The 27,858-nt window shown below is 41.9% G+C and overlaps 1 protein-coding gene across 2 annotated transcripts in view; it reads right to left on the bottom strand.

Moving 5' to 3' along the window:
* The window catches only part of pard3aa (par-3 family cell polarity regulator alpha, a), a 689,440-nt gene that overhangs the window by 247,854 nt on the left and 413,728 nt on the right, over window positions 1-27,858 (bottom strand). For both annotated transcript variants that reach the window (XM_051687637.1, XM_051687638.1), the window contains exon 15: window positions 22,582-22,768. In XM_051687637.1, coding sequence (XP_051543597.1) covers window positions 22,582-22,768 — 187 coding nt within the window. The remainder of the gene's footprint in view (window positions 1-22,581; window positions 22,769-27,858) is intronic.

The following is a 27,858-nucleotide window of genomic DNA, read 5'->3' as shown; positions in this document are numbered from 1 at the left end:
ACAAGGAATAACAGCTTGGGTCATGGCTCTGGATTTGAAGGTTTTTAACATATAGCCTATGTGTTCAATGAGTTTGATTACAAATTATAATAGCATTGGGTAGTATTATTAACCCTTTCATGTGTACCGTCACACCGATGTGTGCTGGCATTTGTTTACATTAGTAGCAGTTGTCATTCATCAAACAGGCAGCTACTCAAAGAGTCTTTTCAAGCACATAATATGTTTATTTTATGTAACAAACAGACTAATTTTTACCAAAGTACCACAATAACAGTTCATAGCAATCACACACGATCTTCCCATGCAGCCACATCTGCTGATTAGGTGCAGATGTGGTTTTCATTCACACAAACAGCAACTCAAACAGTCTTTTCAGGCATATAATATGGTTGTTTTCTGAAACAGACAGCCAAACAATCACAAAAGCACCACAATGACAGTTTAAAACTTGTATACTCACAGTGAAAACATGCTGATCGAGCGTGATTATCTGATGCATGCATACAAGTCTGTTTACATTATCGTTTGTCTCACACACACACACACACACACACACACAAGCAATGTCTGAGAAGGTTTATCCCATGTATAATGATGCATACATGGATGTCTCTGGTTTAAGCCCCGGATGTCCACTGACCCTGGAACCGCCCCAGGTATACAGTAAATACTGCATAAGCTAGTTTTCCACTCCAAAACAGCCTGTGTGTGTGGTATTTTTCTAAACATGTTATTAGTATTTTTTTTCTTTCTCCTGGTAGTGCCCTCTTGTGGGTGTGTAAGTGCTACAGCAAACAGATGCACATGCAGTATGTGTGTATAAATGTATAGGCACCGATTAATCAGCAAGATGTGTGTGTGTGTGTGTGTGTTCTGCCATGAATCTGCGTGACAGTGTATAAACCAAGAGAAAGAAGGAGAGAGGCATTGGGAGAGAGTAGTGTGCTTATAAGACCTCTTAAACACAAATAATTCAGACTAGCCTGAGGTGCTGCTGCACTGCACACTTCTGCCAAGTGTTTGTGTGTGTCTCTGTGAGTTTGTGTGTTGTTTGTGAATGACAGCATTGCTATAGCCTTAATCCATGATGACAAACATATGACATACATGAACAAAATGATATGCAACACAGCAATTTAAGTCAACTGATTTGAGAGAGAGAGAGAGTGAGAGAGAGAGAGAGAGAGAGAGAGAGAGAGAGAGAGAGAGAGTTCCATTGGCAACTGCCAGCAAGAGAGTTGAGCTGCTGATATAACATACATTTTTTGTCAGAGATTATGTTTATGATTATGTAAGACTCAAACATTGTTTTAATAATTAGATACAACATTAAGAACACTAGAGGCATAATATTAAGAAGGTAAGACCTCTAAAAAGTCTAAAAAGACTATCCTACAAATATCAAATATAATCAACACATCAAGCTAACTGCTAGCCAAGCTTCCATGGCAGATAAAACTGTTATTGAGATCACAGGCCCTCCTAAGGCTGAGGCATTTTTCAAAAATGAAGAGGACCTGGAGATAATTTATCCAGCAAAAGTTAAATCTAGTAAAGAATAGAAGAAGATAAAAGAGATGGTCTTAAGGGAGAATCCAGAGGTGCTTCTCTCTGACTACAGTGGAGCAGAAGACAATAGAGTCCGCTGTAACCTACACTTCTTTACTGAAAACCCATCAGCCTGGCACACCACCCTCTGCTCTGCCATGACCTGTAGCAGAAAAGGGGGCATCAGCAAAGGAAGACAACTCAATCTGGAGGTGAAAAAGATATAAAGCTGACTGTGAACCTTTATCACAATGGTACAGTCATGGTCCAGGGGCCAGAGTCCAACCTTAATGAATTTCAGAGGAATTTCAGACACTTTAAGATGGAGGTTCAGAAGCTAAAGTTAGATCCTCAGGTGAAGAGTACTGCAGAAGGTGTGCCCAGTGCTACATCATCCACCATCACCGGCTTCTGCTTGAGCACTCCTCTTACATGTAGACACACTGACATTCCTGTCACTCCCAAGATTAAGGCCCTGCAAGACAGCATCGCTGAGCTGGAGCAGGATTACTTCCTGTTTAAAGATGAAACCACCAGCAGCCTATGCCAGCTCCAAAGCCAGGCCAGCCACCCCAGTATGCAACTACTTCAGCAGCTCTGCTCTGCTGTCATACAGCTGGAGGAGACCAACCAAGAACTGCGGCAGGAGTTGAGGAGTGTGAAAGAGGAGGTGTTGAGAAGAGAACAGCACAGCCATGATCTAGAGAGACAGCTGGAGGAGATGAGAAACCAGCTACACAAGAACACTGCAAACTTCACAAACACAGCACAACATCAGCACTGTGTCAGCACACAAACTCACAGCACCTTCACCCCTACAACCCCTCAGGCTTCACTGAACCCCAAGAGGAAAGACAGCAGCAGCAGGCAGACCCATCCACCTACCACAACACCACCCAACAGAGAATTGAGGAGAAAGGACAACATTGTCATCGTCTGTGACTCCAACAGCAACCACCTCAACCAGAGACGGCTGTTCCCAGGGAGGACTGTGAAGAAATTCTGGTGTTCCACCACTGGCTCCACTCTGAAGCTGTTGAGAGAGGGTGTATTGGGCGCGCCCTCTCACATCATACTGCACACCGGGACAAACGACCTCAGCACCAGAAGGGTGGATGTTGCTAAAGCTCTGACTGACGTGGTGAAAACAGCTTCCAGGATCTACCCCATTGCTAAGGTCATCATCTCTACCCTTCTCTCTCACAGAGACATTCCACAAAACATCATTAATGCAATTAATACAGAGATAGATAGTGTTTGTGCACCAATGTCAAATGTGCACATTGCAAACCATCAGCATATCACCCATGAACTTATATATGACTGCCTGCACATTCATAGAGATGGCATGAGACTATTTGCAAAATCCATCAAGGATGCAGCTCTCAGGAGCCCCCAGAGGACATGTCCTGTTAGCAAGGGTCACACAGCATCCCCGCAGACAGTCAGACTGCTACACTGCTGTTGTGGCTGGTAGAGGTAGTTCAGACATCAGTGACCTCAGCCAGATAAAAAAAAAACATGCTGAAAATTGTATGTGGCGATCTATTAGTTTAATTGCATACAATGTGAGTTTAGTCAAGCATATTCTTCATTCCTTTATTATTATTATTATTATTATTATTATTATATTAAAGCGTTTTAATCGATTCACTATTTCAAAACAATACTGGGTCGCAAAATCATATATTCTTCTTTCTGGTAAATAGAAAATTTCTCAATGTCTTCATTTAAAATAACATGCTACATCATTCAGGGGATGTTCTCTTCATCTTTTGGAGAGAAAAGCAATAACCCAGATTTTTTTTTAAATATTGAATATAGTTTGGATATAATTATAGTACTTGAGACATAGAGTCATTTAGAGTCTCAAACCTACACTCTTTCAAACTGCAGAGAGTTATTTATACCTTCAATCAAAAACCCTCATGTTAGAAATGGAGGAGATTCAGGAGGAATTATAGTTTGGTTTAAAGAACCTCTTTTCCACAACATTCAGCCTGTTAAAAAAGGGAAAAAAACCCATACGAGTCCCCCAGTTATAATGAGGACACCTTACCAACATTACAGTCAGATATCATTCAGTTTCAGTCTCTAGGCTCTGTACTGTTAATGGGGGATCTGAATGCAAGGACTGGAAAGGAACCAGACTACATTAGTTCAGCTGGAGATAAATATATTAACAGTACACATACAGTTGAATTCAGAAGTTTACATACACTTTGGTTGAAGTCATTAAAACTCATTTTTTTAACCACTCCACAGATTTCATATAAGCAAACTATAGTTTTGGCAAGTCATTCAGGACATCTACTTTGTGCATGACATGAGTAAGTTTTCCAACAATTGTTTACAGACAGACTGTTTCACTTTTAATTGACTATATCACAATTCCAGTGGGTCAGATGTTTACATTCACTAAGTTAACTGTGCATTGAAGCAGCTTAGAAAATTCCAGATGATGTCAATCCTTAAGGCAATTAGCCAATTAGCTTCTGATTGGCTAAGTGGAGTCAATTGGAGTAGTACCTGTGGGTGTATTTTAAGGCCTACCTTCAAACTCAGCTTGACATCATGGGGAAATCAAAAGAAATCAGCCTAGACCTCAGAAATAAAATTGTGGACCTCCACAAGTCTGGTTCATACTTGGGAGCAATTTCCAAATGCCTGAAGGTACCACGTTCACCTGTACAAACAATAGTATGCAAGTATAAACACAATGGGACCACGCAGCCATCATACTGCTCAGGAAGGAGACACATTCTCCTAGAGATGAACGTAGTTTGGTGCGAAAAGTGCAAATCAATCCCAGAACAACAGCAAAGGACCTTGTGAATATGCTAGAGGAAAAAGGTTGACAAGTATCTATATCCACAGTAAAACAAGTCCTATATCGATACAACCTGAAAGGCTGCTCAACAAGGAAGAAGCCACTGCTCCAAAACCACCATAAAAAAAAAAAAAATCAGGCTACAGTTTGCAAGTGCACATGGGGACAAAGATCTTACTTTTTTGGAGAAATGTTTTCCGGTCTGATGAAACTAATATTGAACTCTTTGGCCATAATGACCATCGTTATGTTTGAGTAAACAGGGTGAGGCTTGCAAGCTGAAGAACACCATCCCAACCATGAAGCATGGGGGTGACAGCATCGTGTTGTGGGGGTGCTTTGCTGCAGGAGGGACTGGTGCACTTCACAAAATAGATGGCATCATAAGGAAGGAAAATTATGTGGATATATTGAAGCAACATCTCAAGACATCAGCCAGGAAGTTAAAGTTCAGTTGCAAATAGGTCTTCCAAATGGACAATGACCCCAAGCATACCTCCAAATTTGTGGGAAAATGGCTTAAGGATAATAAAGTCAAGGTATTGGAGTTATCACAAAGCCCTGACCTCAATCTGATAGAAAATTTGTGGGCAGAACTGAAAAAGTGTGTGCGAGCAAGGAGTCCTACAAACCTGACTCAGTTACACCAGTTCTGGAGGAATGAGCTAAAATTCCAGCAACTTATTGTGAGAAGCTTGTGGAAGGCTACCCAAAACATTTGAACCAAGTTAAACAATTTAAAGGCAATGCTACCAAATACTAACAAAGTGTATGTAAACTTCTGACCCACTGGAAATGTTATGAAAGAAATAAAAGCTGAAATAAATCATTCTCTCTACTATTATTCTGACATTTCACATTCTTAAAATAAAATAGTTATCCTAACTGACCTAAGACAGGGAATGTTTTTTTATGATTAAATGTTAGGAATTGTGATAAACAGAGTTTAAATGTATTTGGCTAAGGTGTATGTAAACTTCTGACTTCAACTGTATATAGCAGAATCAACTCTTTACTAAAGCACGTCAGAGCTATGGCAACACGATAAACAGACATGGGAAACACATTCTGCAGCTCTGCAAAAGCTTGGGTTTATAAATAGTTAACGGCAGGACAAGGGAAGACTCTCTGGTTTGATTTACTTACTGCTCACCTCGAGGCAGCACAGTGGACTACGCTGTGGTGAGCAGGACGGAGCTGAGCGGCGACTGGGCAGAGCGAGGCCAGGAAGATAAGTGCCGAATGACTTTCACCTGCGTGCCACACCGGTCTCGCAGACGGGAGAGAGAGACGCGTGAAGCTGTCAGTGTGGGTCTGTGTGTCAGAAGTGCGGGTGCTGGAAAGAAGTGCTTATGTTGAATGTACGGCTGAAAAGTCTTATTGTGGAAGGCTGAAAAGTCTTCAACAATAAATGTCTGTGTGCTCTGTCAACCGTTACATACGCTATTACAGATATAGACCACAATAAGATCAACTAATTCATGGTGATGCCACAGCTTCCTTTCTCAGATCACAGTCACATAGTCATAAGTCTAAACAAGTCAGCAAATCTGCCATCTTCTGAGCAGAAAATTAAACTGTATTCCCTCCCCATCAAATTTATATGGAAAAATGACAGTCCTGCACAGTATGAAACTGAGCTCCGCAGCACTCATGTTCAGAAAATTATAGACACATTTTCTACACCAAATTTGGACTAGACAAGAAAAATATCAATTTGGCAACAGAACAGTTAACTAAAATGTTTTATACAGTGGCCAGCAAAGCCCTGAGAAAAAGAACAAATTACAGGAGTAAAAAATAAATTGTTACAGCCGATTGGTTTGACAAAGTTTGTCAAACATCAAGAAAGGAATTAGAATCATTATCAAATGAAAAACACAGAGACCCTACAAACCAGCACACACAAACCACATATCATCAAACCCTTAAAACGTACAAGTCACTACTAAGAAGGAAAAGAACTGAACATATGACAGCAAAGCTCAACAAGATTGAGCAGGCTGTCAATGAAAATTCCTTTTGGGATTTATGGAACAATTTAGATAAAAAAAAAAAAAAAAAAAAAAAGTCCATTTCCATCTGTAACCCAAAACTCTGGACAGAAAATTTCTGAAACCTCTGTTCACAAAATGAACCAAACCTCAGCCAAAACCATTTGACTTCCCAACTAAATAATCTGGAACACACAATCAAAGATAAATTAAACCATTTGGACACCCTCATATAAATAAATGAACTGACTTAAAACATGAAATCCCTTAAAAATAAAAACTCTTGTGGCTTGGATGGAATATATAATGAGATGCTGAAACATAGCAGCCCCAAACTGAAAGATGCTATTCTTAAATTATCTAATCTCTTATTAAAATCAGGACACTTTCCTGAGAATTGGAAGGAAAATCAAATCACCCAAATTTTCAAACAACGGGACAAGTACAGGTGCATCTCAATAAATTAGAATGTCGTGGAAAAGTTCATTTATTTCAGTAATTCAACTCAAATTGTGAAACTCGTGTATTAAATAAATTCAGTGCACACAGACTGAAGTAGTTTAAGTCTTTGGTTCTTTTAATTGTGATGATTTTGGCTCACATTTAACAAAAACCCACCAATTCACTATCTCAAAAAATTAGAATATGGTGACATGCCAATCAGCTAATCAACTCAAAACACCTGCAAAGGTTTCCTGAGCCTTCAAAATGGTCTCTCAGTTTGGTTCACTAGGCTACACAATCATGGGGAAGACTGCTGATCTGACAGTTGTCCAGAAGACAATCATTGACACCCTTCACAAGGAGGGTAAGCCACAAACATTCATTGCCAAAGAAGCTGGCTGTTCACAGAGTGCTGTATCCAAAAGTGTGGAAGAAAAAGATGCACAACCAACCGAGAGAACTGCAGCCTTATGAGGATTGTCAAGCAAAATCGATTCAAGAATTTGGGTGAACTTCACAAGGAATGGACTGAGGCTGGGGTCAAGGCATCAAGAGCCACCACACACAGACGTGTCAAGGAATTTGGCTACAGTTGTCATATTCCTCTTGTTAAGCCACTCCTGAACCACAGACAACGTCAGAGGCGTCTTACCTGGGCTAAGGAGTAGAAGAACTAGACTGTTGCCCAGTGGTCCAAAGTCCTCTTTTCAGATGAGAGCAAGTTTTGTATTTCATTTGGAAACCAAGGTCCTAGAGTCTGGAGGAAGGGTGGAGAAGCTCATAGCCCAAGTTGCTTGAAGTCCAGTGTTAAGTTTCCACAGTCTGTGACGATTTGGGGTGCAATGTCATCTGCTGGTGTTGGTCCATTGTGTTTTTTGAAAACCAAAGTCACTGCACTCGTTTACATAGAAATTTTGGAGCACTTCATGCTTCCTTCTGCTGAAAGATGCTGATTTCATTTTCCAGCAGGATTTGGCACCTGCCCACACTGCCAAAAGCACCAAAAGTTGGTTAAATGACCATGGTGTTGGTGTGCTTGACTGGCCAGCAAACTCACCAGACCTGAACCCCATAGAGAATCTATGGGGTATTGTCAAGAGGAAAATGAGAAACAAGAAACCAAAAAATGCAGATGAGCTGAAGGCCACTGTCAAAGAAACCTGGGCTTCCATACCACCTCAGCAGTGCCACAAACTGATCACCTCCATGCCACGCCGAATTGAGGCAGTAATTAAAGCAAAAGGAGCCCCTACCAAGTATTGAGTACATATACAGTACATGAACATACTTTCCAGAAGGCCAACAATTCACTAAAAATGTTTTTTTTATTGGTCTTATGATGTATTCTAATTTTTTGAGATAGTGAATTGGTGGGTTTTTGTTAAATGTGAGCCAAAATCATCACAGTTAAAAGAACCAAAGACTTAAACTACTTCAGTCTGTGTGCATTGAATTTATTTAATACACGAGTTTCACAATTTGAGTTGAATTACTGAAATAAATGAACTTTTCCACGACATTCTAATTTATTGAGATGCACCTGTACAACCCAAATAACTACAGGGACATTACAGTAAGCAGCAACCCTGGGAAACTATTCTGTTGCAATATAAATGACAGATTAGTAAATTTCATTCAAGAACACAAGACACTAAATATATGTCAAATTGGACTCATGCCCAAACAGAGAACAACTAATTATATTTGCACACTCCACTCACTTATACAGAAATATGTCCAGCGAACAAAATAAGGCAAAATATTTGGCTGCTTCATTGACTTTAAAAAGGCCTTCGATTCTGTTTTGCATAACAGACTCTTCCTGAAACTCATCCAGAGTGGAACAGGAGGAAGGAGGACATATGATATCATGAAAGACATACAAAGACAATAAACGCTGTTTAAAAATTAATGGCAAAAGAACCAATTATTTCAATCAGACCAAGGGAGTTCATCAAGGCTGCAGCCTCAGCCCAACTATTTAATATTTATAAAAATGAATTGGCCACAACCCTTCAAAAGTCACCTTGCCCTGGACTGATCTTAGATGGCAGAGAAATCAAATGCCTTGAAAGCCTCTCGATTTTTGAAACAGACAGCAGTGACTGGGCCTTACAAATTAACATGGAGAAGTCCAAAGTCATGATTTAAAAAAAAAAAAAAAAAAAAAACATTATGAACAATAAATATATTTTTACAATCGGGGGAACAATCCTTCATCATGCTAACTGCTTTAATTCTTTGGGTCTTACAATCTTTGCTTCAGGACAATTTGATTTGGCAATACAAGATCTGACTTTGTCAGCCTGTAGGACATATTATAGTATAAAAATATCTGGGATAAAAGCCCTGTTTAAATTTTCCACCTAGAAATCTGCAAAAACATCCTGGGAATTCACAGAAATGCTCCAAGTCTGGGTTGTAGAGCAGAACTGGGTGGGTTCCCTCTCCTCACTGAAATCCAGAAGAGAGCAGCTAAGTTCTGGTTCCATTTGTCAGACACACCTCTAGATAACTATCATCACTGTGCCTTTACACACAGGGCAGGACACCCAGAGAGTGACCCTATGCACTATTTAGTGGGAAAAATATCTGTCACAGTCTGTCTCCCTCATGTTTCCTAGGACTCTTATTTTAAAGTGTTTCCCCCAGACTACATTTCCCATCATGCACTGCCCTCATCACTGCCATCTGTTCCTGATTGTTCTCACCTGTTTTCCATTCACTCATTAGCTCTTGTTTGTATATATACCCTCTAGTTTTTGCATTCCCTTGTCATTTCTTATTTGTTGTTGTGTTGATTTCCCGTTTGTTGTTTTGACTGTCATCATTTTTATTAAAGCCTGCACTTAGATCCTACATCTCCTGTCTCCTCTCAGCAACCATTCGTGACAGAAGAACAGACCATACAAGATGGATCTAGTGGCTTTATTTATCCAATTGAGCCAGGCGGATTTACCCATAAAGGAATACTCCCTTTGTTTCAGCGTCATTGCCAGCGTCACAGGATTTGCTGACTCCCATCTCAAGTCAACTTACTGGATCGGACTAACAGCTCACCTGTGGAGGGAATTGCCAGAGACGGGAGACTACATGTGGGAGGAATATGTGAGGTTAACGTTAGAAGCTCTAGCTTCAGATGATCCTCCTCTCCCTACCCTGATCCCGGCTTCCAAGCCTTCCACGCCTGAGTCTGCTCCACGCCATGTCACGGCCAAGTCTGAGTCCACGCCATGTCACAGTCAAGTCTGAGTCTGCTCCACGCCATGTCACAGCCAAGTCTGAGTCTGCTCCACGCCATGTCACAGCCAAGTCTGAGTCTGCTCCACGCCATGTCACAACCAAGTCTGAGTCTGCTCCACGCCATGTCACAGCCAAGTCTGAGTCTGCTCCATGCCATGTCACAGCATTGCCAGCCTCGTCCATCCCAGAGCCAGCTTTGCTAGCCTCGTCCTTCCCATAACCACTGCCTGCCATGGTTAATGAGCCAGCACCTATGACTGCCATGTTAACGAGCCAACGCCCGTGCCTGCCATGGGCAACAAGCTTGAAGCCTCGTCCGTCCCAGAGCCAACGTTGCCAGCCTCATCTGTCCCAGGGCCAGCGTTGCCAGCCTTGTCCATCCCAGAGCCAGCTTTGCCAGCCTCGTCTGTCCCAGAGCCACTGCATGCCACGGTTAACGAGCCAGCGCCTATGCCTGCCATGGTTAACGAACCAATGCCTGCCACGGTTAACGAGCCAATGCCCACAACTTCCATGGCCAACGAGCTTGAAGCCTCGTCCCCACAGCCAGCATTGCCAGCCTCGTCCATCCCAGAGCCAATGCCGGCCACGGTTAACGAGCCAGCAACCATGCCTTCCACGGCCAAAGCCCATGCCTGCCACGGCCAACGAGCTTGAAGCCTCGTCCGTCCCAGAGCCAGCGTTGCCAGCCTTGTCCGTCCCAGAGCCAGCGTTGCCAGCCTCGTCCGTCCCAGAGCCAGCTTTGCCAGCCTCGTCCATACCAGAGCCTCTGCCTGCCACAATCAACGAGCCAGCACCTATGCCTGCCACGGTTAACAAGCCAACGCCCACGCCTGCCACGGCCGATGAGCTTGAAGCCTCGTCCATTCCAGAGCCAGCATTGCCAGCCTCGTCCGTCCCAGAGCCAATGCCGGCCACGGTTAACGAGCCAGCGCCCATGCCGGCCATGGTTAACGAGCCAGTGCCCATGACGGCCACGGTTAATGAGCCAGCGCCCAAGCCTGCCATGGCCAATGCCCACGCCAGCTACGGCCAATGAGCTTGAAGCCTCGTCCATCCCAGAGCCAGAGTTGCCAGCCTCATCTGTCCCAGAGCCAGCGTTGCCAGCCTCGACCGTCCCTGTAACCATGCTCCTAGCTGTCCGAAAAAGGAGGAGAGGGAAAGGGACACCTTTTCCCCAGTCTCTGCCTGTACCCATGACCACGGAGGTCATTCCCATGTCTCTGCCAGTATTCACGACCACGGAGGTCGTTCCCAAGTCTCTGCCCGTGTTCACGACCACAGAGGTCGTTCCCAAGTCTCTGCCTGTGTTCACGACCACAGAGGTCGTTCCCAAGTCTCTGCCCATATTCATAACCATGGAGGTCGTTCCCGAGTCTCTGCCCGTGTTCACGACCACAGAGGTCGTTCCCAAGTCACTGCCCATATTCACAACCATGGAGGTCGTTCCCGAGTCTCTGCCCATGTTCACAACCACGGAGGTCGTTCCCGAGTCTCTGTCAGTGTTCACGACCACGGAGGTCATTCCAGAGTCTCTGCCCATGTTCACGACCACAGAGGTTGTTCCCATGTCTCTGCCCATGTTCATGACCACAGAGATTGTTCCCATGTCTCTGCCCATGTTCATGACCACAGAGATTGTTCCCAAGTCTCTGCCTGTACTCACGACCATGGAGGTTGTTCCTGAGTCTCTGCCGGTGTTCACGACCATGGAGGGTGTTCCCAAGTCTCTGCCCATGTTCACGACCACAGAGGTCGTTCCCAAGTCTCTGCCCATGTTCACGACCACAGAGGTCGTCCCCAAGTTTCTGCCTGTACTCACAACCATGGAGGTTGTTCCTGAGTCTCTGTTGGTGTTCACGACCACTGAGGTTGTTCCCAAGTCTCTGCCAATGTTCACGACCACAGAGGTAATTTCCAAGTCTCTGCCTGTACTCATGACCACGGAGGTCGTTCCCAAGTCTCTGCCAGTTTTCACGACCACGGAGGTCGTTCCCAAGTCTCTGCCCATGTTCACAACCACAGAGGTCATTCCCAAATCTCTGCCTATGTTCACGACCACAGAGGTCGTTCCCAAATCTCTGCCCATGTTCATGACCACAGAGGTCGTTCCCAAGTCCCTGCCTGTACTCACGGCCATGGAGGTCGTTCCCGAGTCTCTGCCTGTGTTCACGACCATGGAGGTTGTTCCCAAATCTCTGCCCATGTTCATGACCACAGAGATTGTTCCCAAGTCTCTGCCTGTACTCACGACCATGGAGGTTGTTCCTGAGTCTCTGCCGGTGTTCACGACCATGGAGGGTGTTCCCAAGTCTCTGCCCATGTTCACGACCACAGAGGTCATTCCCAAGTCTCTGCCTGTACTCATGACCACGGAGGTCGTTCCCAAGTCTCTGTCCATGTTCACGACCACAGAGGTCGTTCCCAAGTCTCTGCCCATGTTCACGACCACAGAGGTCGTCCCCAAGTTTCTGCCTGTACTCACAACCATGGAGGTTGTTCCTGAGTCTCTGTTGGTGTTCACGACCACTGAGGTTGTTCCCAAGTCTCTGCCAATGTTCACGACCACAGAGGTAATTTCCAAGTCTCTGCCTGTACTCATGACCACGGAGGTCGTTCCCAAGTCTCTGCCAGTTTTCACGACCACAGAGGTCGTTCCCAAGTCTCTGCCCATGTTCACGACCACAGAGGTCGTTCCCAAATCTCTGCCTATGTTCACGACCACAGAGGTCGTTCCCAAATCTCTGCCCATGTTCATGACCACAGAGGTCGTTCCCAAGTCTCTGCCTGTACTCACGACCATGGAGGTCGTTCCCGAGTCTCTGCCTGTGTTCACGACCATGGAGGTTGTTCCCAAATCTCTGCCCATGTTCATGACCACAGAGGTTGTTCCCATGTCTCTGCCTGTACTCACGACCATGGAGGTCGTTCCCGAGTCTCTACCTGTGTTCACGACCATGGAGGTTGTTCCCAAGTCTCTGCCCATGTTTACGACCATGGAGGTCATTCCCAAATCTCTGCCAGTGCTCACGACCACGGAGGTCGTTTCCCAGTCATCCAGGACTCTTATCCTTGAGCTTCCCATGGCTCATCCTTCCACGGCTTCAACCCTCGAGCCTCTCATTGCTCCGCCTTCCACAGCTTCGCCCCTCGAGCCTCCCATGGCTCCGCCTTCCATGGCTTCACCCCTCAAGCCTCCCACGGCTCCGCCTTCCATGGTTTCTCCCCTCGAGCCTCTCACGTCTCTGTCTTCCACGGCTCTGTCCTCTGAGTCTTCCATGGCTCCACCCTCTGTGCCTCTCCAGGCTCAACCTGCCTCCGTCGACCCTTCCTTGGCTCCACCCTCTGTGTCTTCTACGGATCTTCCCATTCCACCACAGTCTCCACCACCTGTGTCTCAAATCCACCTTCTATGGCTCTACCCCTTAAGCCGCCACCTCCTGCTACCAGATCTCCTCCTGACCCAGTCCCAGCTCTATGGCCGCCACCCAGGCCTCCTGACCCAGTCTGGCCCTGTGGCCACCTCCCAGGCCTCCTAACCCTGTCCCCGCTATGTGACCACCTCCCAGGCCTTATGACCCTGTCCCTGCCCTGAGGCCCTCTCCCAGATCTCCTGAGCCATTCCCTGCCCTGAGGCCGCCTCCCACCTCCCAGGCCTCCCGACTCTATCCCTGCCCTGAGGTCCTCTCCCAGATCTCCTGAGCCAGTCCCTGCCCTGAGGCCGCCTCCCAGACCTCCTGACCCAGTCTCTACCCTGAGGCAGCACCACCCAGACCTCCGGACCCAATCCTTACCCTGGGGTCTCCTCCCTGGCCACCTGGTCATCTTCCGGGTCCCCTTCCTCACCAGTATCACTCTGCCCTCCTCAGCCATCTTTGGGGCACCAGGAGTCACCCCTTAAAGGGGGGGCTATGTCACAGTCTGTCTCCCTCATGTTTCCTAGTACTCTTATTTTGAAGTGTTTCCCCCAGACTACGTTTCCCATCATGCACTGCCCTCATCACTGCCATCTGTTCCTGATTGTTCTCACCTGTTTTCCATTCACTCATTAGCTCTTGTTTGTATATATACCCTCTAGTTTTTGCATTCCCTTGTCAGTTCTTGTTTGTTGTTGTGTTGAGTTCCCGTTTGTTGTTTTGACTGTCAACATTTTCATTAAAGCCTGCACTTAGATCCTATGTCTCCTGTCTCCTCAACAGCAACCATTCGTGACAATATCAACTAAATTCATTCATCCTGTTCAGACTGGCAAAACTGAAACAGACAGAAAGAACAACCCAGGAAGAATACCTTCATGATTGGCAGCACAAAGTCAAACAAGTACATAAATTAAGCTACTTCCAGAGAATTAAGACTGATTATAAATTGGCACCATATTTGATCAATATTAATGTTGGGCCTCATGTATTCAGATAGAAGAAAACGGCAGGCCTAACACAGTCGTAAAACCTGACTGAGGCCCAAACACAAAGTCATAAATCTTACTGATAAAAACCACACCAAAATCAAACAAAGGGAGTCCAAAACAGACTACAAATTACATGAAGCCTTGCTCACTAATGGATCAAACTCCCAACTCCTATTGGATGAGGCACACGACAGAACGCCCCTCAACCATGATGTCATCGGGAGTAGAAATACCTCTCCATCTGGGCATTGATTCAAGCAACTTTGCTTGCCGTGTGTAGATGCAGCTCATTGCTGCTCTCAGGTGTAGCCTCGTGGCACAAGGAAGTAACGTCCGAATTGAAACTGTGGCCATACAATCTCCATCTCGCTGGACGAGTTGAGATTACTCTGTGTTCCACCAAAACACTCTAACGGATCCGAAGGAGACTGCCAAGCAATCTTCATCTGTTTACCTGCAGAAGTGAAGAAAGTAGATTTCTCTCCCCTCTTCAACCAAGTCGATGTCGCTGATTTCTCCGCCAGCCCGCCGAGAATCAGCAGCCATACCGCCCACCGACAGAGTGAAGAAACGGCCTCCCGCCTCAAGGAAACGAGTCGGAGTCAAACGACAGATGAACACACATTCTACCTGAGTCCTCATGCGATTCAAGTAAGAGGTTTACGTCTGGGCAGAGACAGAATATTACAGTGTGTTATTCTTGTGTATCAAGGTTATTGCTTGTACAGTTTACGGACCGCCGAGTCCACTCATTGCTGCTAATAATACTCAAGGTATTACTGTAATGTACTGTTATCACGAATTAAATCTGCTGTGTTGTAGTATAACCACATTGGACTGTTGTGTATTTCCGCCATCGCGGGTGAGACCGGCACACTGAGTTTATCCATTAAAGAACCAAAGACCGCAGGACAGTTTACGAGCTGTCCACCACATCTCTGAGTGATAAACTAACAGCTGCTTTCTCTCCCACGATCGCAAAACCGGCTTTGGTGCCACGACTTTATCTCTCTCTCTCTCTCTCGTACTAACCACACACACCCCTCACAAACATTATATCACATACTTTTGACTAGTAGATTACTTTGTGATAAAGCTCAGCTTTGTCCCTAAGTTATCGTATAAGCGGAGACATGCGGTAAATGGGCAGACGCCATTAACCGGCTTCTCTCCGCCCACATTCGCGGCCATATTCTCTGGCTGGAAATCTCACGTGACATACTCTCCACGAGAGTCACGTCTGCCATTTTGTGCATGTAACTCCTTACACACACACACACACACACACACACACACACACACACACCTTCCTCTCATGTGTTATAGGCTTATTTTGGTTACCATATCTAATCATGTCACTGTTTAGTTTGTAGTTGTACCATTCCAAATGAAAGACTTTGCTATGCTATCAAATTGCTTGAAATAAGAGAGGGGGACATCTACAGGGACAGATTGCAGTAAATAATTGAATTTTGGAATACAATTCATTTTAATAACATTAACCTTCCCAATCATAGATAAATGTAATGAAGCCCACCTGTCCACATCGCTCGAAAACCGTTTGATTAAGGGGTCACAATTAACTCTAACTAAATCACACAAATTTGCTGGAAATAAAATACCCAAATACTTAATGCCCTGTTTGGGCCACTGGAAAGCACCCAGCTGGAAAGCCGTTACTGGGCAGTACGCTGTCAGAGCCAAAGCTTTGGATTTAGACCAATTGACTCTATATCCTGAAAACTTAGAAAAGGAATTAATAATTCTGTGGAGGCAAGGCATAGATCTACTGGGGTCAGAGACAAATAATAGAATATCATCTGCATAAAGCAAGAGTTTATGCGCCATACCTCCCGCCACCACCCCTGGAAAATCATCCTCCTTTCTTATTGCGGTTGCTAATGGTTCCAGGGCAAGACAGAACAATAATGGGGAAAGAGGGCAACCCTGCCGGGTGCCCCTATCCAAAGTAAAATAATCTGAAATTAGTCCATTTGTTTGTACCACCGCTACTGGGTGTCTATAAAGTAATTTAATCCATCCAATAAACGCACTCCCAAACCCGTATATTTCCAAAACCTTAAAAAGATTATCCCATTCTACCATGTCAAACGCCTTTTCGGCGTCAAGTGAGATGGCAGCGATTGGAGATTGATCATTCCCTACTGACCACATGATATTGATGAGAAGCCTGATGTTATCAGAAGAGCTACGGCCCCGAATAAACCCCACCTGATCTATATGTATAAGTGAAGTCATAACTTTACTTAATCGATTAGCCAAAATGTTTGACAACATTTTTACATCTAACTGGATCAGGGATATTGGACGGTAACTTTTACACTCGCTTGGATCTTTGTCCTTTTTAAGAATCAGACTGATCCGGGCTTGTGTCATGGATGGAGGAAGCTTTCCATTCTTTAATGATTCAGTATAAACTTCTAACAAAAGTGGAGCCAGTTCTGTAGCATAAGATCTAAAAAATTCAGCAGCAAAACCATCTGGCCCCGGAGCCTTGCCAGTTGGTAAAGCCTTAATTACCTCGTCATGCTCCTCCAAGGTTATCTCAGAATCAAGACAATTTCTTTGCTCAGTCGTCAGTTTAGGAAGTTTTAATGGTTCCACAAAGTTTCTAATATCTTCATCAGTAGACGAAGACGTGGAACTATAAAGATCGATATAGAATTCTTTAAAAGCATTATTAATATCAGTGGCCAAGCTAAATATTCACCACCAGCAGATTTCACTGAGGGAATCGTAGAAAAAACTCTCTCTGCTTTATATATCTAGCCAAAAGCTTCCCTGCTTTGTCCCCCGACTCAAAGTATGACTGTCTTGCCCTGAATAACCAAAACTCCACTTTCCGCGACAAAATAGCATTATATCTGTATTTCAATCTAGTCAATTCTCTGAGGCCATCAGACGACATTCTGCGCTTCAGCTCTGCCTCTGCACTTTTAATATTCTCTTCCAACTCCATGAGTTCTCGTGCTTTGGATTTTTTGGTGAATGAGGCATACTGTATGATCCGACCCCTAAGAACAGCCTCCCAAGCCATGCCCACAGAGGATACTGAGGACCAGTTGGTCTCCATATAAACTATGATTTCAGTCTTTAACATTTGTTGGAATTCAGGATTTTGTAACAGGGACACATTAAAGCGGCAACTATATGATTTCTTTTTCTCTGTATATGGCAACATCTCCAAACTCACCAGGGCGTGATCTGAGACTAAGATGTTTCCAATTGAGCAATCTGCAACAAATGAAATGATGGACTTAAATCTATTCTAGAATAAATCTTATGGACTGATGAAAAAAATGTATAGTCCCTACCAGATGGGTTCAAAAGTCACCAAATATCCACAAGACCAAGATTTTTACACATCCTGTGAAGCGTCAATGTTGCTTTAGGGGGCTTGCACACTTTTGCTTCACTATGATCAAGGACTGAGTCCTTGATCATAGTGTCATCCGATATTCAACAGAACAAGCTCCAGCCGTTAGGCGGAGCCAGCACGAAAAACAAAACCGGCATCCCGGTTACTCGGATGATCAAGAGCCAAACTAACTGGGAGGCTGCAAAAAAAAAAAAAAAAAAAAAAAAAATACACCATAACTTACTCAGCCCATCAACTTTATAAAAGACATCCTTTATGTGAGCATGTAGATATTTTGTGTTCATCCATAGTGTCCACTCTCAATCTGGCCGGAAACTTCAGTGTAGAAAAGATCTTCAGTCAATGCAAAAGTTTCTTGGAGTCATGCCACAAAACAAACTCCAGCCGCTAGGCAGAGCCAGCGCAAAAAGAAACAAAAATGCCACCCAGCTTCCTCAGATAATACAGTCCCTGAACCGTGAGTCAGTCCACTAATATAAGGAACATCAAACGGCTTACTCACTCCAATGTATTTATGAAGGAGAGTGCCAGTTTTGGACAAATAAATACTTTGCGACCATTCTTCGTTTCTATTCTCAGTTTGGCCGGAAACATCAGAGCAAACGAGATCTTTTTCTGATGTAAGAGTTTCTTGCATTCCTTGAACCAATCACGTTTCTCTCTTGTCGAGTTCGCAAAGTCCGGGAACAAGAAAATATTGTGATTCTTCCAAGAAAGCTTCCCTTTGCTCTCTGCCCTCTTCATGCTCAGGAATTCCAACAATTCGTATGTTATTCCTTCGGCTCATATTTTCAAAATATTCCAGTTTTTCCAAAATTAATTCTAAATCTGTTTTGGACGCGGGCGGGTTAGCGGTTAATTCCCTTTCCGATGACTCAAGATAGTCGATTCGTTTTTCAACTTCTGTCACTCTTGTAAACAACTCAGAGAATTTTGTTTCCATCGCCGTAATCGATCGACGTATTACAGCGAGATTTTCCAAGTCAGCAAGAACCTTCATAAGCATCACCGACATGTTGGACAACTGACGCTGAATATCTTCTCCCGACATGCCATCCAAATCGTGTCTCTGGTCTGCAGTCCCGTCAGAGGCCTCAGCTTGAACACGTAAGTGTCTTTTAATGTCTCCAGAGTCTGAGGATTTTGACTTCTTTGCCATGTTTACCTCAAAGAGCAAGTATGTAATTGGGTGTTTCGAATCTAACCAGATTATAACATGAAAATAATTAAAAAACGAGCAAAGTTTGCAGAGCTTGTGTCTCACACATCTGCTTCTCGCATGGCGTCCCCGGAAACCCCATTATTAATTATTTCTGATAGTAACACTGATCTAAACAACCAGTAGAACCTAAATTAAAGTCTATCGACAAAGATAGATACTGTCAAACAATCGTCTGAGTGAGCACAGTCTGTCCATAGAGACGGGCCGACACAGGTAGAACTGGAGACCCAGAGAGGACAGACTGTGTTCACACTGCACTGATGGAGTCATGGAGGACGAGCTGCACTTCCTCACTCACTGCAGTAAACATGAGACAATTGGAAACACTTACTTTACACAAATAACTCATATATATATATATATCTATATATATATATATATATATATATATATATATATATATATATATATATATAGATAGATAGATAGATAGAGAGAGAGAGAGAGAGAGAGAGAGAGAGAGATGGGGGGGTTGTGGGAAAGTGTACAGAGAGAAAGTTTCAAGGAAGAGATTGAAAGTGGACATAAATGTATTGCTCAAGTCACTTGCTTTAGCAGTTTTTTTAAGCCTAATGAGTATGAACACACACGCACAGAGACATTCACGTTCTCATAGTACAGCCTTGCTATTACAATGAACTACTATAACCAGGGCTAAATATACCAAACGGCAAAGGGATTCCCACAGTGGCCAACAAAATACTCACACATACCGGAAGAATGAAGCTTGGCATCTGTATGGATAATAAATAAAGTGACCGGAACCCTTACATTGTAGTAACACTTATTTCTTTTGAAAACAGACATCAACAAATATTTTACATAGTATCCTACAATTCTATAAATATTACAGTTATTATTACTGCAATATAATGGTGGAAACGTGGTATTAGCCGCTGTCAACAAAATAATAAATAAATAATTCCAAGTGCTTACACTTTATTACACATATAACTACAATACTGGTTTACAGTAGTAACAATAACTAGCAACTATAATGTTTTGGTGGAAACTGTAAACTTTCACATGGTTTACTTTTGCAAGGGACATAAGTTGACATTTTTTAACAGTTTTGATAATTATGAAGAGATGGCAACATGTTTGCCAAAAATAAACATTCCAATTATAAGGGGAAAAAGATGAAAGATGATTTACGTTAGCAAAGCCTAAAGTACATAATGCATTATTTTCAGTCAAGAGAGTCAAACTCTGACAGTTTTACTCTAAAAAACAATTTACCCATTTTTAATACATATTAAAAGGGGTTCAATACACTTCAATATACCTAACTTAGCTCATGATATTTATAGCACAATCTAACTTTAAAGGAATAGTTCACCCATAAATGAAAATTATGTTATATTCACCCTCATTTCATTCTAAACCTGCATGACTTTCTTATGTGGAACACAAAAGTGGGGGTAAAAAAATAATATATATATATATATATATATATATATATATCCTTCTCAGAACAATGGCAGTTGAAAGTGACTCACATTAAAGCTTAAAAAAAGAAGACAAATTATCATGAATGTAGTCCATGTGACGTGTGTGTCATATTTCAAGTCTTCTGAAGACATAGGATAGGTTTAGGTTGAAACAAACTTCAAATTTAAGTTATTTGTTCACTGAAAATGTTGAGGTTGTTGTGGCAAACTAAGCGCTATGTGACAAGCTTGTTCACAGTGGCTTGTTTGTTTACATGGAACTTGTGCTGTTTTAGCGCTAAAAGAGCTGCACTGAGTATTACACCCCTCCAAGACACTTCCTGCTAAACAGATGATATAAATGATTAAACACACACACACACACACACACTAGAAAGGAACAGCTCCACATTATGTCTCCACGCCACTTTTAGGCCCCAAACATTCAACTTAAGTCAAAACATGGAACCTGGAGAATGCGGCTTGTTTTTCCTGCTGGGGTTTGACAGCTGTCATCATCACAGCAGGACGTTACAGAAAACACCATTACCACTCTGATTTATTTATCAGCTCTCAAATTTCACCACTGTATGCAAACATAATGGGCTGTGATTTGATCTTTATGACAGACTAGATATCACAAAACATTAGCCTAGGACAATCAATACGCTCCATGAATCATTAAATGGTGAAGACTACAACATTTTAAAAATGCATACAAATATAACTCATTACTCGCTTTGTGAGTTTGAAGGATACACTATTATTGAAACATTTGGTTTTGCTTTTGTTTTGTATAGTTTCATAGGGTTGATGAATTGGGTGCAGTTAGACAGGGGCCGTTTGAAGTTGGTACTAAAAAAGGGGTATCATTTGTGACTAGCTGTCATATAACAAGTCATAAAAGTCAATGTAAAAGTTTGTAGTGATGTGTTTTCTCTGACTGATGTCCAGGTGGACATACACAACACACCCCTCACATTATCAGGTGTATATCCATTTTAAGGAAAAGACATACAGTGACGTAAAAACTGATGTGGTCATACACCCCATAGGAGAGATGAGATTTTAAAATGCATACACACTCATACTTAACACATGCAAATTACCCAAATTTAATACAATGTTCAAGTAATTAAATGCATTAGAAAATGTGAATGAGAATTAGTGATTAATCAATTATTTTTTTAAATGAACATATATGGAAAATGTAAGGTTGTTATTGCAAAATAAACAGGGTGATTAGGTCTTGAAGGGTATCACCCTGATGAGGTTTATTTTGCAATAAAGACCTGCTAACTGTTTATTATCCTGCTTATTACATGTCTACCAGCCAAATAAATAAATGTGCATGGAATATATATTTGAGTTGAAATTAACTTATTATGTGAGAAGAAAGAGACCGCAGAGTATCCAGAAACAGCTGAATTCCACCTAAGGTTTGCATTAAAATTCTGTTGGTGTTTCAATATTGAAAAAGACTATTTAACTGCTCATTATCCCACTTATTACAAGACTTCTTACCAAATACATAAATAACTGAACATGAAATATTGATTTATACTACAATTATTTTATTCTTTACTTGTAGAGATCACAGAGTGATATGAAAACTAGGAAAGATGACTCAACTAGTAATACCCAAATGACCGGTCTAATATCATCATAATTATCCCTGGATATGCCGTCATTATTCAGAAATATCAGATATAATTTGTTTTCATTAAATTGCATATATATTTGCAAATAAGTATTATATTGGCCACTGGTCAGCCTGCTTTTCTTGAAACTGGCATCAGCCATTCAAAACCCCATATTGGTTGACCACTCGTCAGAATGTCTGATTTTAGATGAATGTTATACATGTTTTCATAGGCAAAAGGACTGTAATCATTCTGAATAATGAGGTTGTTAACGCCTTATTCAAACTTGTTAAGAACTGATGCCTTATGTAAAAAAAAAATCAAAATGTACTTAAATTTATCAAATGAATACAGTGTATTCAACCAAAAAGCCACGATTTTTAATGCTAATTCGGATGTCAGTGACACAATCTCACCTTTCGTCCTGAATATGGACATCTCTGGGCCACGATTCTGGCATTTCTGTCACAAATCCCATGTCATCGTGAGAGCTAGATGAAGATTGGTCGGACAAGCGGACCGGGAGAACAGGTGGCCTATCATCTTCAATGATGACGGTGTCATCCTGGGGCATGTTCACAGTGGGGGACAGCTGGTAGTTACCTGTGAGAGAGAGAGAGAAGGCATGACAGAAAGTGTATGTCAAGGCTTTGCAGGAAAAAGCCAAGTCAAAACTGTGTCAGTGTTTGTTTTTGAACTGTGCCTTAGTAATCGGTAAGACAAACTGGCACTAAGAAACATGTGGTTTCTATGTAATCAGTTAATGACTTTCTGAGATATTTTAGTAAACAAAACATCACCAATTCCATAATAAATGTATTCAGTATGTCATTCTGGCTCTATGACAGCTGTCAGTGCAAATGCAATGAGACAGGAAGTCTGATCTGTATTCTACCCATCATGAACAATCAACAGACAGGTGCAGATACTCTTTGAAGCAAGGGTCAGGAATGGATAGGTAATCAAAAAAATGCTTAGTGGAATATAATATTTTGACATCAATTACTCATCCCCATATTGGTCCTACCCTGTATTTTCTTTCTCTAGGAAACACAAAACAAGACACAAAATGATACCAAACTCCAAAAAGGAAACAAAAGCATTATACTAGTACCACTGAAGTAGTTCATATGACTTATTTCAAGTCTTCTGATGGAACAGACCGAAATATTTATATATATGGACACTTTTAAATTAACAAAACAAAAGTCGTTTCTGACAGAGAGTCAGAATTTAGGGTGGAAAATTATCATGTTTTACAAATATATGACTATTTTTTATTTATTTATTTATTTATTTATTTATTGGTGCAAAAAAACTTTACTAATATTATAAGTGAACCTCAAACAACATTTAAAAAAAAAAAAAAAAAAAAAAAACACGTCACAACCCCATTTAAAACTGCTCTTGTGTCACATCAGGGGACAAGATTTTCAATAAAAAATCCCTTAAACTTTGTTATGTTCCTCATAAAGCTGTTGTATGGCTTTATATGGAACTTTCCCTTTAAATCTTGAGGGTCGCAGAGGTAACATTGCATTTGGAGCATGAATCAGTTTTGCACACATACTTAGATGTTCCCACAGTGTCCAACATAAACATTTATTTACTGTGTAACTGCATTACTGTGCACGTAAATGTAACAATTAGCCTACATTTTTGTTTGAATAAATGGTTTAATAACTGCAGGCATTATAGGAGGAAACATAAACAACAGATAAACAAATGCCCTTAAACTCTATGCAAAGCAAACAGAGTGTAAAGGGAGATTTTTGAGTCAAAGAAGACCATGTGTTTACAATTAAAATGAGGGATTTTAGTGCAAACTGGAACTTCTGGATTTCTGCAAAGTTTCCCTCTGAGTGCAAAACAATTAAAAATAATAATAATAATAATAATATAATATATATATATATATATATATATATATATATATATATATATATATATATCTCCTTGGAAAAATAAAACTCATATTTTGTTTCAGCATCAGCCAGAGGCAAATTTACTTTAATAGAAATAAATTAGGGTTTAATGGTTTGCATTGTCGGGTCAGGAGTGCAGAGTTTGAAACTGGGTGCTTTCACGGGTGATAACAATTAACACTTCAACACAGGTCTTATGTTAAAGATAGGCTATGAAGTTTACCTTGAAAAATGTATAGTAAATGTGAATGGAGATGACCAATACAGATATTTGGGCTTATCAAAACCAATGAAAGCAGTTCAGGCTGAAAAATGCAACATCATTAACAACAACACTAAATCGCTGTCAAGGCAAACTTTAGAAAGGTATTAAGTTTTGCAGTGGAACAAGTATTCATTTCGCTATGAAATCCTATTTTTTCTCCGTATATCATTAGATGGCTGTTTAGGTAATTGTCACAAACACAATATGTGCACTATATGTTCAATATAACTAAAATTATAACTTTGAAGTATAACTTAATTTCTTTATATACCATCATGTGCAATTTACAAACAAATTGAAATTCATGTTGCATGTGTTGAATTTCATATTTTTAAGTTAATAAGTTAATGTATCTCAAGATGGTGCCGCATATGGCTGCTTCAGTGTGAAGCTCTCTAACGTTTTTGTTACTTTTTTTGTCATATTTTTTGTCACTTTTCCTCGATCAATTTCACCAGGGATTAACTGCTGAATATTCAGCAGAGCATACCTGATAATTTTTTTACGGTGTTTGATTATTCAGACTTTTTATTAGACATCTTAGTTGGAGGCGCAGTGGTGGTCTACAAGCGATCCAAAAGACGCACATGAGGGAAGCGAGTGTTTTTGAGGCTGCAGCCACAGACCTGGATGAGCTCACAGATATTGAGACATCATATATCAGTTTCTGTGAGGATATGTGCATCCCTACTAGGACATCATTCAATAACGATAAACCACGGTTTACAAGAAAACACCTCCTGGAACCCCTCTCCTCCCCCCTCCTGCTACTCAATCTGCACTTATGATCTGTGAGGAGGATGTGTGCCAGGTCTTTCGGAAACAAAAGACTTGGAAATCTTCAGGTCCAGGCGGTGTTTCACTTGCCTGTCAAAGTCTGTGCTGACCAACTGGCCCCTATCTTCACACAGATCTTCAATAAATCACTGGAGCAGTGTGAAGTTCCCTGCTGCTTCAAATGTTCCACCATCATTCCGGTCCCCCGCCCAAAAAAAAAAATAATTCACAGGACTTATTGACTATAAACCTGTCGATCTCACTTCTGTGGTCATGAAGTCATTTGAGACTGGTTTTTGCATACCTGAAGGACATCCCTGGACCCCTGCTGGACCCTTTTCAGTTTGCTTACCGAGCAAACAAGCCTGTGGATGATGCTGTCAATATGGGACTGCATTATATGCAGCAACACCTCGACAGACCTGGGACTTATGCAAGGATCCTATTTGTGGACTTCAGTTCAGCCTTCAATACCATCATGCCTGATCTTGTCTCAACCAAACTGACCCAGCTCTCCGTGCCCACCCCAGTCTGTCGATGGATCACCAGCTTTCTGACAGATAGGCAGCAGCTAGTGAAACTGGGGAAACTCACATCAAGGACCCTTGCTATTAGCACTGGTGCTCATCAGGGATGCGTTCTCTCTCCACTGCTCTTCTCCCTGTACACGAATGACTGCACTGCAAAAGACCCCACTGTCAAGCTCCTGAAGTTTGCAGATGACACCACGGTCATCGGCCTCTTCCGCGACAGTGACAAGTCTGCATACAGATGGGAGGCTGATCAGCTGGCTGTTTGGTGCGGTCACAACAATCTTGAGCTGAACACGCTCAAAACAGTGGAGATGGTAGTGGACTTCAAGCGAAATCTGTTTCCTACACCCCCACACTTAGGTTACTCCAGGAAAACAGGTACTGTACAAAATGTAAGTCATTTTGGATTCAAGTGTCAACAAAATGACAATTTAGTAATTAGCAGTGTACATTACTGAAGTTTTGTCACACATTTTGTAGAGAAATATTGGCATCAGGCCTCTTGAAAACACAGGGATGAATGGTAACTGAACAGAATGAATCTTCAGGCAGAACCTGAACTCTAATTAGAACTTATCTGACCAGCAGATATATTAATGTTTCTGTGATTAACACTCTGCTGTGCTAAACTTCATTAAATCATTCAATCATTTAACAAGCACACTAAACAACGAATACAAACATTCAGTTGATTTAGGGCTAAGAGACAAATATTTGCAAGCCTCTGCTTACAAAACTTGAGGAAGACCAGCGATCTCACTTGAGATGAGAACTTTGAAGACATTTACAGCTTCGGATGGGTTAGATACAAACATTAGACATAAACTGGTGTGAGAACATTGGCTCCAAATTCCAATGAAAGCCTCATAAAAAAACATTAGAAGTTCCATTTGATTTCATCAACACATTTGAAGAAACAGTATGACAAACAGATCCCTGTGTTAGCTCTGGCATTCTCAAGGTTACCCCAGACTCCTGCAAGAGGCCTTGATGCTGCAAGCAGTACATCCCTGTGGACAGGGGGCACAGAGAAGGATCCACAAGAGGTTCTAGACCCCAGAGCTTCAAACTCAGAGCAACCACCTACTTAACTGGTGGAAGAGTTACCAAGCAGTTGCATCAGCTCATCAAAGACATACTTCTTCTCTGCTATAAGACAGTGTTGCCGAGAAATTGAAGAAGTATGAGATCTGTCCTTGGCAAAACAATTGTCATTGGCATGAAAATACGAACCTATATATAAATAAATGTACATTTGTGTGTGTGCAATAGTGTGAAAATGGATGTCACAGTAGTGGAGGCGAGAAGACATTTATACATGAGTGTACAGCAAAACATTCATAGAAAAATATGTACAGTCACGGAAAACAGAAACCGCAAGCACTGCCAAAGGCCGACACATGACTGCTGAAGTAAGTACATGAATCTGAAAAGAAAAACATTAGAATAATAGTGCTGCAGAAGACATTTAAACTTGGTCAAGCAATTATTAAAACCACATGAAAAGAAAAATAAAGAATCCATAGACTTGAAAGTAGTAGAACGTCTACATGAGGTCACTTTAGCTCATGCAAAACATGGTTTTATTTGGCTTTATTGCTGAAAACAGTCATGTTCTTGCATTAAAACCAGTCCCTTCCTTGTGACCTTTTGACACAAGCGCTGAGCTTGCCACGCAATGAGAATTTCATGGAATTCTGCTTGACTATGCTAAATGGCATTAAGGACAATGATAGCTAAAGCTGCCATGACACTGTCGAAAGGTGATCGTCTATAACGTAGAAGAAATGTAAAAAAAAAAAAAAAAAAAAATATATATATATATATATATGTATGTATATATAAAATAATTAATAAAACCAAATCTGCAGCAACTGAAATCTTGCTATGGTCAACTAATTAGCCTACCGTTTTAGTGAGATTATATCCCCTGTCCACCCACTGAAGCCAGTGATTTCATGGTAAAAAAAAAAAATAATAATCTGCCAAAATATACCTATCATTGCAGGAGAAGAAAAAAGAGTGAAGGTATACCTGTCTTGTTATAAAGGAGGCTGTGAGGAGTGGACGTGAAGCAAGCTTGTTTTGCAAAGGTGTATAGACCCTTATCTGGCTCATTTCTAATGATTCACAAAGGCACAACAATGTACCTGCCCAGTTAGCAGCTGGGATTGATGTACAAGAAAAAAACTC

This window comes from Myxocyprinus asiaticus, chromosome 44, assembly GCF_019703515.2.
Source record: "Myxocyprinus asiaticus isolate MX2 ecotype Aquarium Trade chromosome 44, UBuf_Myxa_2, whole genome shotgun sequence".
NCBI classification, from domain to species: domain Eukaryota; kingdom Metazoa; phylum Chordata; class Actinopteri; order Cypriniformes; family Catostomidae; genus Myxocyprinus; species Myxocyprinus asiaticus.
This window is presented reverse-complemented; position numbering and strand designations above follow the sequence as displayed.